Source organism: Phoenix dactylifera, chromosome 14 (assembly GCF_009389715.1).
Source record: "Phoenix dactylifera cultivar Barhee BC4 chromosome 14, palm_55x_up_171113_PBpolish2nd_filt_p, whole genome shotgun sequence".
NCBI lineage: Eukaryota > Viridiplantae > Streptophyta > Magnoliopsida > Arecales > Arecaceae > Phoenix > Phoenix dactylifera.
In genome coordinates this window covers 23,305,030-23,317,972 of record NC_052405.1, presented here as the reverse complement: position 1 = coordinate 23,317,972, position 12,943 = coordinate 23,305,030, and the positions used below count along the sequence as shown (strand labels likewise).

Here is a 12,943-nt window from a genome sequence, read left to right as displayed (position 1 = left end):
TTAATTTCACATGTTTTGTTGTCATTTATGCTTACCAAGATTTATCGTACCAATTGGTACCCATGAGTATTAACTGTACCAGTACCGAGTCGGTATAAGGTATGAGAGGCATACCGACACTTGGTTCATTGAACCAGGTACTATATCGGGCATACCAACATATAGTAATAGAATATTACCTACATGGGTTCAGTACCAGAGAACCATGATACTTACTTTCTTTTCTTCCTACCAACTTGATCTCCCTTTTTCAGTGACTACCTGTGCAAACCCTGGATCCGCATTAAAACTTCTCCAAGAGCGACAAAATGACTTTGACCTCCTTTTGGTTGAGGTGCATATGCCAGAATTTAGTGGTTTCGAGCTCTTGACCGTTGTGAATGATGAACTACCTGTTATTAGTAAGCATCTTCCTTGCTTAATTTTTTTTTTATCATATTGTTCTTCTTGATACTAGTTTTTCGCTTGTTTTCAATAAAATAACTTTCTGGTATGCAGTGATGTCAACTGACAAAAGGTTGGAGACCGTTAAGATAAGTTACGAGCTAGGAGCTTGTTTCTACCTCGTGAAACCTTTAGACGTTGACACCGCCAACAACCTTTGGCAGCATATGGTCTCCAGTAGGCACCCTCAAAGGGACAAATTTGATGGTGAAAATGAAGAAGCAAGTTCAGAAGAGGGACCACAAATTGCTGATGCGTGTCGAAATGATCCGAGAAAAAGAAAGAAAAATTACAAACGAAAAAATGTATTGATCACTGATAGTTCAAGCAAGCATAATTCTACCAATCATAAAAACATATCAGAAAAGGGAAGCTCAAAATCAAGTGAAGGCAAACAAGGTGGAAAGAGAGAACAAATCACAGGGCAAGAAGATCAAAAGTCCAAAAAATTGTCAAAAGGGCAAGTCGTCTGGGATGAATTCCTGGAGAAGAAGTTTCGTGATGCCATGGAGGCATTAGGCATAGGTTAGATGCTGCAATCGCACAGTTCAAAATAAATAGATTTATTCTCTTTTGAGCTAGACATTGACCACTCCCTTGTGATATGACATGTTATATTCTCTGACGATTCTTTCATTTTTCAGATGCTGTTCCAAGCAAAATAGTGAAGCACATGAATGTTGAGGGAATAACGCGAGCACACGTTACAAGCCATTTGCAGGTCTAGTTTTGAGCTCCGTCCTATTTTCTTTGTGCATGCATTACATTTTGAGCACTCTATATAATAGCAAGAACGTAATCTTCATGATATAATTATTCTAAATTTATTGCAAACCGATGTTCAGCACATTCTGACTCTTTTTGGGATGACCATTTTGACTGCTTTTGCATGTCCAAATCCTAGCTTTATCTTTAGATTATCAAACATTGCTCTGATATATTTATAATATAAGTTTGTTCATACTTGAGAGATCTCGCAAATTGACATGGTTGGAGAGATGAGAGAGGGGAAAATGGGTTCAAGTTAATTTGCAATTAGCCTAGACAAAGTAGACAAACAGAAGGAAGGGGAACCTGCTTCACTTGCTTTCTGTTTCAGGATTCCTACTTAATGGAAAAGCTCTTCTAGCAGAATCAAGATTGTTGAAGGATAATAGTTTTTACATTTTCTATATTGTTACTTGACGAATGCTGAAGTATAGTTCTTGCCCCCATAGGTCCAGATCTCAATTGACCGGCCTTGAAATCAAACTTGAAAAATCATAAACTATTTAACTTTCATAAACAAGAGCAATACAATTTGAATTTACTAAACCAGATTTAGTCGCTATGTTCAATTAGCAAAGTTTTAGCACGATAAGTGCACAAATTAACAGCTGAATTATGGGGTAGGAGTAGTAAAGTTTTAGCAAGATAAGCCCACAAATTAACATTTGAATTATCGGGTAGGAGTATGAAAGGTTTTGGTATGATATTAGGGGGCAGCGGAGGCGTGGGATTTTAAAAATTTCTTTCAGAGTAGTGGAAAAACAATGAGATCTATAGAGTTCTCTTAGAAGATACTAAATAGCCAGTTTCCCAAATTGATATTATCAATTGAGTCAACTTTCCATTACATATGTATTTTCATCTGTAAAACAAAGTATTAGTTTTGAACAATTCTCACAAATTGATGTTTTCTGCTTCTTTGAAATTCAATGAATTTAAAGAAGTTTCATAACTAGAGAAATATACATTTTACACAAACATGCAGACATAAAAGATGGAAAGGTAGAATGATCATACAAATAATATAATTTTCTCTCTTTATGCGCACCCCTTGTCTTCTTCTCTTTTGCACTTATATTTTCCGAAGTTCGCTCCAAGATATCTCCAAAGGGACGCATGGAAGTGATGGCATCTTTGCAATCATTGAACTATTCCTCTATAGAAGGCGATATTTGTACATTTTGTTGTTATTTACATGGCTTCAATCCTGTAATCAATTAAGATTTCACACCTCCGATAGTTGAAATTTATCATTTTTGCTTAAACAAGTTGTTGTTATGTGAAGCTGGATCCTCCAGATATTCTCTCATAAGTTATTAATTTTATTCAAAATTCATATTTCTTCCGTGGATTCCAATAAGCATAATGTTCTCTTTGTACTTTTCCTATGATTTGATGGTGGCCAGCTCTTGTTTCCAATGCAGAAATATCGTTTAAAGCAAAAGAAAAAACCATGGAGCCCATCAATTCCTATCATGTTAGGACCAGGTGCTGAAATGGGTCAGTTTAATCAATCTTCTATTCAATATGGGCTTCTTAATCTACAACCAGGCTACTTAAACAGCTCCGACATGACTACTTCAGTTCCTGTGAGTCCTGCTGCTCCATCTCAGTTACAACTGCCTCCAAATTTCAGTAGTTATCAACCATGCCTGGACAATTTGCAGCTTCATCAAAATAAAAAAGCAAACAATAACCAAGGAACTTCAAATTTTGGAAGAACGGGAGAGACCCAAGGGCTGTACTCTTTGAGCACCCATGCCAACAATATGAACAGCTTTTTGGAGTTTGGAGCTGTGAATTCTGGTTCATTTGAAGCATCCATTCAGACCCAACAAATAAATAATGATGCTGAACTGTCATCATCCTTTGGAGCACTTATCCAAGGGCAAAAATTTGATAGTGGTACTCAAGACTTGGAAAATTTCAGAGCAATTCATCAGCCAACTCAACTATCCAATACTATGGCCCAAGTATCTGATAGTGGTGGCAACTTTCCTTGGATAGCATCCGGGTCTACGGACACTGGATTAATTGGGAGTAATTCCAATGATATTGATGCAATGCCTAATAATGCAAGTGAACAACATACTCATCTGGTTTCGGAGAATTCCCTGGCGAGTTATGCTGATATTGAAGGGACAGCAATGAGTACTAATCACTTCTCAGTCACCGACTCTGGGCAGCAACAAATGATGAAGCATAATGCATGTGAAGAAAATACTGTTCTGGTTTCAGAAATTATGACAAATGTCATTTCTTTTAACTCAGTCACAGATTCTGAACCGCAACCTATGATACAGTATAATGCAATGGAAGAAAATACTCTTCTGGTTTCAGAAAATATGACAAATGTTGTAGCTGCTGATGGAGGAGTAATAAATGCTAATCAGTCCTCAACCAATAATTCTGAACAACAGTGCTCTGGTTATCACGTTGTGGAGAACTCGCAGATGATAGAAGAAGAACATTTCAATCATATGACAGAAAAGTTTGCCTGTAGTGATGAGACCTGGCGTCTGATGCTCAAAGATTCTTCTCAGCTTGACTTCAGTAGAATGACAGAGGTCATTGGAAATGATTCTAATTCACTGTAGTCCGTGACCCCTTATTATGTTCATCAACATCAATCCTTTGTCTCCCATAGAACAGATGATATAAAGATCCTGCTTTGAAAATGCACAGTACTTTTAATAGGTTTCTGTGGATTCCAGAGGATTTCTGCATGTAGTTTCCATCCCGGGAGAGCATGTCTTTAGCGACTTTTGCTGCAGATGAATAGTGTCTCTTTAAAGGCTAAGGTGTTGTTTCATGGCTTTTGCTGATGTTTCAAAATTTATGAGTTCACATTTTGTGGAATGGATCGATGCAGTTTACCCTAAAATAATTTTGTTATGGATATTTTGTTGTTTAAGCTAATTAATTTGATCTTCAAGCCAATTTCTTCAAAATCAAGGTTGATGTGCTCCTTCTATGGATGTTGGTAGGGTTTTCTTTGGGATTATTGCTGCTTGCAATAGGGGCAGATATCGTGGTTTTCTTTTCCTTATTTCCCTCGGGTTTCGTGAGGTACTTGTTGAACCTATAATTTCCAATCTAGGAATGAGTAGGAAGTTTGCCACACCCAAAATCTTCCTTGAATGTTTTTTTTTCAGAAAAATATTTATTCACGAATTAGTAGGCAAGCTGTAAATTGAAGTTAAAAAACATGAGTAGGAAAGTCTAAACTGAAGTTTCGTCAACCATGTTTCTTTTTCTTATGACTCGTTTTTACCTTAAATGTAGTATTACATACATTTATACCTATCAGCAAAATGTGCTTTGCTTGTATTGTATAATATATCAAAAATCTTAATATCCTATATTAATTAGCATCAATCTATTTTTCATGAATTGTAGAATTTTGAAATTTCTATCACTATGTGTTGAAGTAGACTACTGATAGGCTGGTGGAAATGCATGTGGGTCTTACCATCTATTCCTTCTTTAGTTTGCAATTCCTCGTTACTGTAAATTTAATAACCAAGTGTGAATTGATATGGATTTGCATCAATACAAGTTCATTTGTTGGACTGCACTTAAGAAGTGTAATGGTATTCTTTGAGCAACTTACGCAAACCCAAAATCTTCCTTTAACATCACTACAAGAAAATTAGGTATTGCAAATGCTTTTTAATGTATATACCTTCGCTTATTCGCGTCGGTAATTTTATTTTTGATGCTTTTTAAAGCGACGTAAAAGTATTGGCAATGTGACCGACGAAAATTAACTTGCCAACGCTTTTTGAAAGCGCTACTAATTTCCAATGCTTATAAGCATTGCTAATTATTGGCGCTTATAAGCGTCTCTAATTAACGACACAATTAAATATTGCTAATTGTCGACGTTTATTAATGTCACTAATGTATATTTTAACGATACTTTAAAGCATCATAAAGTTATTTTTTTAAAAAAAAATTATTTAAAAAAATTTAAAACTTTGTATACATTTAAATACACCAAACACATATACAACAAAAGTCATATAATAACACGCCACAATCAAACAGATTATTTGAAATATTCATATTGTCAAATATGATTACATTTACATTGTCAATTTACGTTTTTTAATTACATTTACAATGTGCATCAATACACACACACACACACACACACATATATATATATAACTCCTAAATAAATAGTCTAAGAGCTATCAAGGGTCGATGGTAGCTGTCACGCTCCGAAATCGGATCATGACATCGTCGTGCTATTGCTAAGTTAAGCATACAATAACACGCAGCCACTTTAAAACTTCAAATCAATTATGAACAATTGAATTCATGAATCTCATCAAATATTTCATCAATAAGGGTTGATTACAGAGCATATAAAATATCAACATTTAATATTTTATCTTTTTTCATAACCCTGAAGCATGTCACACTCCTTGTTCCTAGCATCTCCTATTCATCTATAAGAACATAAATATATGGGTGTGAGTAATAAAGCTCAACAAGTAACTATACATAATCTTATTAGATCAAGCATAATATTTTTCATACTAGTGCATTATTTTAAGAAACCAACGGTTGTAACAAAGTAAGCACTTCATACAACATATAATCAAACCAGACGTAAAATTTTTGTCTTTATTTCATGCTTTGAAATTCGTACTCGTCATTATTCTTGCTTTGAAATCCGTACTTATCATTATGCATGCTTTGAAATCTGTGTTGTTATTATTCATGCTTTGAAATCTGTGCTTGCGATAAAGTAAACATTTCATATAATCCAACCAGTAATAAAACTATGCAAGTTCATTCATGCAACTTCATAAATATGATTATGCATCATAAAACTTTTGTCATTATTCCATACTTTGAAATTCATACTCTCAGATGGTAGTGTAGCTATGGCCGCTCTTATTCCCACGGCAAGGCCTTTACCACTATAGGGTCATCTTTCAGTTATTATTACTTACTGGCGGAGGTCGTAAAGCCAAGTTACTTTTACCCACTAGCGGGGGTCGTATGCTTAGTTACTGTTACCCACTGGCGGGGATCATGCATAGCGATCTGAGAGTTCTTAAAACATATCATGCTTTTCATAAATCTTTTCTCATAAATACATTGGAAAGTGAATAATGGCATCCTGCTAAATTAAACTCATGATCATGCTAAAAACTTTATTTTTCTATGCATCTTTCTACATCATCATAATCATGTGTACATAATATAATAATAATCATGATGGATGCTATTTATTCAAAATCATGTAATCATTTGCTAACACATGCTTGATCCTAATTTTGTGAAAACATAAATAATCATATACAATTTCATAATCGAGTAGTCACAAGTATTTGATAAAACATAAGATTATATCTGGATTACTTTTTCCACAATTCATATACACAATTCCAATTGCATAAATATCACTTTTTCATCTTATAAAACATGATACATGATCCATAATAAGATTAAGATAGGTTACTTACCTTAATTTGCTTACCAAATGCCAATTCTCCAATACCTAGTAAGATCATTAAATTACATGTCATTTGCACATTTAATTTCTATGTATTTATAATCTTAAAGTCATTTACAGCCCATCCATAGGATTCAATTTCATTTTTGGATCCATAGCCTAATTCAATTTCTGCTTCTGGTCTAATTTACTTCCTAGTTCGGATTTGATTTAATTTCTGGATTAGGTCTGATTCAGTTTCTGGTTCAGATCTGATTCAACCTCTGATTCAGGTCTGATCTAGCTTCTGGTTCAGGTCTGAGCTAATTTCACTTCTGGTTTAGACCAAATTGCCCTTTGGTTCAGGTCTGGGCCCATTTGCATTCAGGCCCGACGTTTAATTAGGTTCTGAATCAGGCCCTTGGCCTGATTTAATTACTGGGCCCATTTGTATTCAGGCCCAGAAACACAATTAGTTTAATTTATAATTAAACCTTATAAGTTCTAATTAATTTAAAGAGAACCTAGCCTCAAACTATATTCAATTTAGTCCCTATATTAAAATTTGAGCTCTTCAAGCCCAGTTAGTTTTGGTTTTAAGAACACTGGGCTCGGATCAGGGCCCAGCCCAACCTCAAGCTTCTAAAGCTAAATTTATTTGAAGCCCACTCCGGAATCAGGCCCATTTCAGCCCACCACATTTTTTTTTTCTTTTCTTCTCTCTTCTTTTCTTCTCTCTTCTTTTCTTCTTTTTCTTTTCTTTCTTCCCGAACCTTCCTTTCCCTTCTTCCTTTCCTTCTCTTCTCCTCCTTTCTTCCCTTCCTGATCTCCTCCTCCTCTTCTCCTCTTCTCATATGAAGCGAGGAGGCTCGCGGGAGTACTCGGGAGGGAGAGAGTTCCGAGGTCGGCGATGCCGGCGGCCGACCAACATCGCCCATGGCTCAGCCTGTAGCGGCCGACCCCCCATCCTCTTCATCCTCCCCCTTCTTCTATCCCCCCTCTGAGGAACAGGATCTCTGAACCCAGTCACCCGAGAGAAGGGAGAGCCCCTCGGCCCTGCCGCAACCCTCGCCGAGACCAATGGCGGCTGCAGCCGAGCCAACGGTTCTCCGAGTCTGTTGCAGCAGAGGGGAAGGAGAACCCCTCCACCGGCGGCCATATTCTCGGCTACCAAATCTAGATGTGCTCGATTAGGGTTTGGCCAATAGGGAAAGGAGATGATCGGGAGGAGAAGGGTCTTCGGCCATCGACGGTCGGGGCCACGATCGTGGCCGATCGTGTCAATGTCGGCTCAGAGGCCGAACACTGCAGGTTAGATCTCCCCCTTCCCTCCTCATCTTCTTCCTTCTCTTCTTCACCCTTCAATCCGTTCTATTTCATTTTCCCCTTTTTGGTTTTTTGTTTCATGGCTAGACTGGATCCTACTTGCATAATACAAGGGAAGAAGTCAGGGACTTACCTAGCTCCGGGACAACTCTATGATGTTCCCTCCGGCGGCTCAGATCCCTACTCTTCCGTTCCTTGTAGCAGAAAAAGAAGAGAGTGAGAAGAAATGAGAGAGTGATGGAGTTCCTTTGCGAGGGATTCATGGGCTTTAACAGCCTTCAGCCGTAAGAGAAGAGGGGTGGTGATCGTGCCTGTTAGGCGGTTATAACCGCCTCAACAGCTGGCGATCATGGTTGCAGGTTTGGGTTTCCAAATGGACCGTACACTATGATCCAGGTTGGTCCATTTGGTCCGGTATTTACAGTAGCATTATCATCATCATCTCCACGAGTAGAGCAAGTATTAAGAACCTACAAAAAAAAGATAGAAACTTCATAAGTTAAGAATACGAAAATTATTATGTTCATACAAAAATACATGATAATTATACAAAATATTCAAATAGATGTAGTTATTAATCTGAGGAGGGACAAACTTATGCAACATAGATGCAAACTAATCAACATGAGCCCTCAAAGATTTTATTCTGTTTGATGGCTCTGCCTCATCTCCTACATCACTATTTTTGGATTACAAATCTCTACAGTGCTACTACTTTGGCATCTTGGGTATATTTGCTCACTACAGATAACTGAGTGGGGGTTACTCTAACGCTATAACCTCCCACTCGACCATAACACTTCGAGCACATCAATTCAGCAAACACCTAAGCTTTGACGTGACTGGTCTCACCGGATGATGATGACTCTTTGACATGCTTTGAAATAAGAAATGTAGCCTTATCCTAGATCTTAAAAAAATTAGTCACATATTAATATTTAAAAAAAATAAAACTAATAAAAAATTGTTGCACAAATAAAAGATTAATACATAGAACTACAACTCCCGACTCCTAATAAAGCTGCCATCTTGGTGGGTATGAGTCATACTATAGAACTCCATCTTACCAGGCTCCCTCCCATGCTCTTCTGTCTACAACAAAAAGTATATTGGCAAGCTATATATCATCCATGATATGTGATATTTGATAGAAGAGTTTCAAAAAGTTTAAAAGAAACTTACAAATTCATCTCTGTGCCACGCATAACTCTTCGAGCCTGATGTATGAGAAATTGCCTAAGACGCTCGTACAACTCTACCATACACATCCATGGTAGCAAATTATATGGAATCAAATCAACCGGATAAGTATTGTATGTAGCACTCATCATTCGGAATGGATTGAATCCATTAGTAGCTAAACACAACCTAACACTATGAACATCAGAAGCAAATTCGTGATGCCTATCATCAAATACTTTTCATGCTAAACTATCCACTAGGTGTCTTAACATTCCATCCTGTGTACAACCTTCTTTATGCCATCTCATCGAGAAAGCTATCTTCGATGATGTATATATTCTTTTTAATCTAGGTATAAGAGAAAAATACCGCAAAACTTCAAGCAATTTTTTCTTAGATCATGCAGTAACCACTTCATTCAACAAATCATGCTCGTCTTTTTTATATTTTTTTCATCATGAAGATCCATATATTCGGCACGACTCTTGGTTAACATTTTCACCATGACATAAAATACAGTCATTTGGACAACTGTGTATCTTCTTGTATCCAAAATCTAATTTTTTAACTAGTTTCTTGGCTTCATAAGAAGATGACGGCAAAGTAACACTTTACAAAAATGCAACCTTTGATAATTGAAGTAGCATATTGAAAGACTTGCTAGACCACCCATTCAAACATTTCAAATAGAATAAATACACAAAAAAAATCTATGAAAAATTCTATAATTTGGATATAGTTTTTGATCCCAATCTTTCACTAAGTTATGATACCGAGTTGCATCATCATTAGATAAATGTATAGGTTTCTCAACATGCATAAAATCAGTACATGTACGCTCATCACCTATTGTAGCTGCTTCTTATCCTCCACTAAAATCTATTAAATTTTTAATACCATATCCAAGAGCATCTCTGAGTAAGCCCCTTATATCATCTTCCCCTATAGAATTTTTTTCATATTACTAGATCCAAAACTAGAGGTGTATTCTATATAGGCGGGTTGGTTACAAAATATTCTTCAACAATTTTTGGAGTAAGAGAAAAATAATTTACACATTTTTGACATGGACGTAAAATCTTTCTATTCATATTAGATTTTTCAAAAGCAAATTAATGAATTCTGAACTTCATTCAAATATTCTTTGCTGAATCTCGACTTATTTATCCAAATTTTGTCCATCATATTAGAATAATGATTGAATTGCAACTTATCTACAAAAGATAAATAAAATTACACACTAAGTGAGAAAGTAGTGAAATAGGAATATATAAATTCACCAAGTTGTTAATAGTTGCAGTTCCATGTATCAAGTTGTCTAAAGCAAACTTCTTGTCAGATGCTTCGTGGCGATGACTTGATCATTCTAACGTTATAATTGATTGGAATTAGTTAAAAATATCAGACTATTTTCTTCAATCTTTCGTAATTGTAGCATTATAATGGTAATTGTTGGCTAACACTCCAGTAACAAACATGGTGGCTTAAACCAGTAAAATAATTATTTCATAGTTTTATGCTTATAAATTCCAAAATTACGAAAATTGATAATTAAAAAAATAAGACTATTTCCTACACTAGCCATTCAAGACACTGATCTATTTATTTCTTTTTGATTTATTCCTAATGTTATGTTGTTTGTCTTACAATATTTCTCAAATTAAAATACTCTTCATCAGTTAACACATGAAAAGGTCCAATTATTACACACAAATTTTTGAAGTCATCATGAACCAATGGAAACTTTCACTCAAAATACTTTCTTTCATGTTTCAAACATAGCTTTAAAGTTCATACTTCTATATGTGATCAAATAATTTCATTTAAGTAAACCTAATTTTTGAATATAAAGAAACCACAAATGAGGCAGTACTGTATATAGAAATCAACATATATAGAAAAAGTAAAACCAATCTAGCAAAATGCTAATATTGTCATAATGGAGTTGACATAATTTGGGTGAGATCTGTGTAGGTTAAACCATTTGATGTTTCATCAAACCCCGCCACCATAATGGTGAGTAGTACAAACATACTTTGTGCCTTCATGAACTAATATTAAGTATTATTTTCATGAATAAAGGACACAAACTTTGGATCCTGCCGACCAGTTATATCCAATATATGAAATATCTGCTCAAAAGGAAAAATAACTAGGTTAAGAAAACAGTCTCATACTCATCTTAATCAAATTGATACAATAGCAAACATGAAATAACTGATTTCTTATTGGATTTTCATTAATCTTAGGAGAACAGAATATTAGGGCATCAAGCAACAGTTCAAAAGAAAAATAATCTGAAAATAGAAAATCACCAGCGTAGAGGTAGGACGACTGAAATCCGCAATCAAAGGAGGGCAATCGGCTGGAGGAGGGTGGTCAGTTGGCGCTTTGAGGAACACTATAGATTGGCGATGGATACGGATAGCCAGGAGGAGGAGAATAGGAGGAGGAAGTTAGCGAAGGAGAGGAAGCCGATGGAGAGGGGAGGAGGATAAGGAGACCGGCGCAGAGAGGCGGATGCGATGCTCAATTGGTGGTGATCGATTTGGGGTTGAGACAATGGGGCTGAAAGAAATTTGGGACTAAGATGGAGGGGGGCAGTTAGAGGGTTTGGGGTATATGTGGAGCCCGATGACGCTTATAAGCGTCATCTCGTATTGACTTCCGACAATGCTTATAAGCATCAGTAATTATGAGCTCCTGACACTTATATGTATTGGTAATTATGGGCTTCCGACGATGCTCAACAAAAAGCATTGATATAGCCCTTAATATTCCGAAGCTTTTTAGTAGCGTCGACAAATTTTGGTGCGTGAGCCAAATTACCGATGCTTCTATCTAGCATCGGCATATCAAAGTTGAAAATTACCAAAATCTTCCTTGAATATTTTTTTTAGAAAAATATTTATTCATGAAGCATGAATTAGTAGGTAAGTTGTAAATTGAAGTTAAAAAACATGAGTCAAGAAGTCTAAACCGAAGCTTTGTCAACCATGTTTCTTTTTCTTATGATCCATTTTTACCTCAAATGCAGTCCTATGTACATTTATACTTATCAGCATATGTGCTTTGCCTGTAATATTGTATAATATATCAAAATTATTATTATGCTATATTAATTATCACCAATCTATTTTTCATGAATTCTAGAATTTTGAAATTTCTATCGGTATGTGTTGAAGTAGACTACTGACAGATAGGCTAGTGGAAATGCACGTGGGTCTTACCAACTATGCCTTATTTAGTTTGTAACTCTTCATTACCGTAAATTTAGTAACCTACTGTTAATCGACATGGATTCACATCAATTCATGGTCATTTGTTAGACAGCGCGATTCAATAAGGGAGAAGAAAGATTTTCTTCAACACGCTCGACTCGAATCTCTAAAAAAAGCTAGAAGAAGATAGAAAAATTTTGAAAGTAAGGCTTAAGTTTTGTTTTATTTCATTAATAATCACCTGAACTAAGGTATATAACCCCCCCTCACAATTTAGGTTGGATTCCTCTGCTAGTTTGAATAAGACTAGGTGTCCTAAAATAAATATGACTAATAAAAATATTCTAGAAAAGGCTAAAATTTTTAAAAATTTTAGAAAAAAATTAAAAATCTTGAGGAGCTAGATCCCGACTTTTACAACAACTTTGCCTTCGATTGCTCCGTCTGATTCTTCTCGGATTGGGAAAAAACATCCAATCAAAGTTCTTCCCAAAAAAGAAAGTTTTGGTTTGACCACCTTATTTCAGAGCCTAAATGATGGAATTTTGGC

The 12,943-nt window shown here is 35.8% G+C and overlaps 1 protein-coding gene and 1 long non-coding RNA gene across 3 annotated transcripts in view; one reads left to right on the top strand and one right to left on the bottom strand.

Annotated features, from left to right (window-relative positions):
* Nucleotides 1-252: 252 nt before the first annotated feature.
* On the top strand, nt 253-5,152 carry LOC113463775. Its single transcript, XM_026810558.2, has 3 exons — nt 253-969; nt 1,089-1,165; nt 2,637-5,152. The coding sequence occupies exons 1-3, from the start codon at nt 501-503 to the stop codon at nt 3,807-3,809; spliced, it is 1,719 nt and encodes a 572-aa protein (XP_026666359.2). The 5' UTR covers nt 253-500; the 3' UTR covers nt 3,810-5,152.
* Nucleotides 2,852-12,943, bottom strand: part of LOC103722516 — a 27,923-nt gene continuing 17,831 nt past the window's right edge. Inside the window, exon 3 of one of the 2 annotated variants that reach the window (XR_606483.3) lies at nt 2,852-5,669. This is a non-coding gene — a long non-coding RNA (uncharacterized LOC103722516). Of the gene's footprint in view, nt 8,461-12,943 lie in introns of both variants that reach the window. The other variant, XR_005514957.1, reaches the window with a different exon arrangement.

What these genes read in the sequence shown, in the direction of transcription:
- LOC113463775 (XM_026810558.2), top strand. Translation starts at nt 501, where the DNA reads ATGTCAACTGACAAAAGGTTGGAGACCGTTAAGATAAGTTACGAGCTA. An exon ending in CATGGAGGCATTAGGCATAG is followed by an intron (nt 970 to 1,088) that starts GTTAGATGCTGC and finishes TTCATTTTTCAG; the next exon opens with ATGCTGTTCCAAGCAAAATA. An exon ending in ACGTTACAAGCCATTTGCAG is followed by an intron (nt 1,166 to 2,636) that starts GTCTAGTTTTGA and finishes TTTCCAATGCAG; the next exon opens with AAATATCGTTTAAAGCAAAA.